We start from the raw sequence: 1,138 nt of genomic DNA, 5'->3' as shown, positions 1-1,138 counted from the left end.
TGAAAAAAATTCACAAGGGATTTATTTTCAATTCTTTGGTACAGAGAGAGAGAGCTCAATACAGTACGTAAATTAAAACACGAAGTTTACTTCTCAAACGTCTTTAACTTCAAGGCACTTTCACTACGAAACTCGCAGGCGTTTGATGAAAGTAACCATCGAGTTGTTAGTTATACCGTATTCCTTTAAAAGTTTAGTATCTTGGGTCAGCTTCTGGCCATTGAAATATAACCAGTAGGTTTTCCAAACGTATCTCCAACTAAGTGTTCGACTTATGCTCTCTCTTTTCTGAAAAAAATAATAACATTTATATATATATAGCTAACTGTAACACTTCTATAGTGTAGTTTTTTTTAGTAGAAATACCTAACACAGACAGACAGGCAGAAACATGGATACAGAGAAATCAGTTTTAAAACTGGTAAAGAAACTTAAAAATACAAAGAGAAAACGGATTCACTTTATACGTATTTATGTTTAAGTATAAAATAACATTGTAAAAAAAAAAATATATCTTGTCAATCATGCATTTACTACTGAACAGTGGAAAAGAAGTTATAATCATTCTTAGAACTCCAGCATTTATTACACAAAATACAAGCATTTTCACTTATATATATCTGCTAAGTACATCCAAATGTCCATAAGCAAGATTATCCTGTATACAATGATTCAAATATTTGATTACTTGTTTATATAGTAGGAGATATAATTGTTTTATTTTTTACTTATTCAAAATTAGGTAATCTTATAAGTTTTATCTAAGTTTTCTTCATTAATTTCAGTAAGTAATTTCTAAAGATTAATCTTATAAATATATAGCATTTAAAAATAATTCCATGATGTCAAGAAAAAACAACAACAAACAGATTTATCTAAGATATACTTTCTGATAAGATGATACAGCTTAATCACTCAAAGGAAGTGTGTACACCCAGAAACTTTTGAAAGGATATCAAATCTGCTATTTTTTACAGTACACAACGGATGCAACCAGTGTGTACACCCAGAAACTTTTGAAAGGATATCAAATCTGCTATTTTTTACAGTACACAACGGATGCAACCAGTGTGTACACCCAGAAACTTTTGAAAGGATATCAAATCTGCTATTTTTTACAGTACACAACGGATGCAAC

General features: G+C 29.8%; 1 protein-coding gene across 2 annotated transcripts in view; it reads right to left on the bottom strand.

Moving 5' to 3' along the window:
• LOC106468462 (U11/U12 small nuclear ribonucleoprotein 25 kDa protein-like) overlaps window positions 1-1,138 on the bottom strand; it is a 9,973-nt gene continuing 8,835 nt past the window's right edge. For both annotated transcript variants that reach the window (XM_013928888.2, XM_022396795.1), the window contains one exon: window positions 1-288. In XM_013928888.2, coding sequence (XP_013784342.1) covers window positions 124-288 — 165 coding nt within the window. In that variant the 3' untranslated portion in view covers window positions 1-123. The remainder of the gene's footprint in view (window positions 289-1,138) is intronic.

Source organism: Limulus polyphemus, unplaced genomic scaffold (assembly GCF_000517525.1).
Source record: "Limulus polyphemus unplaced genomic scaffold, Limulus_polyphemus-2.1.2 Scaffold3013, whole genome shotgun sequence".
NCBI classification, from domain to species: Eukaryota; Metazoa; Arthropoda; class Merostomata; order Xiphosura; family Limulidae; genus Limulus; species Limulus polyphemus.
Note: the sequence above shows the minus strand (reverse complement) of the source record. Positions and strands in the feature narration are given on the sequence as shown.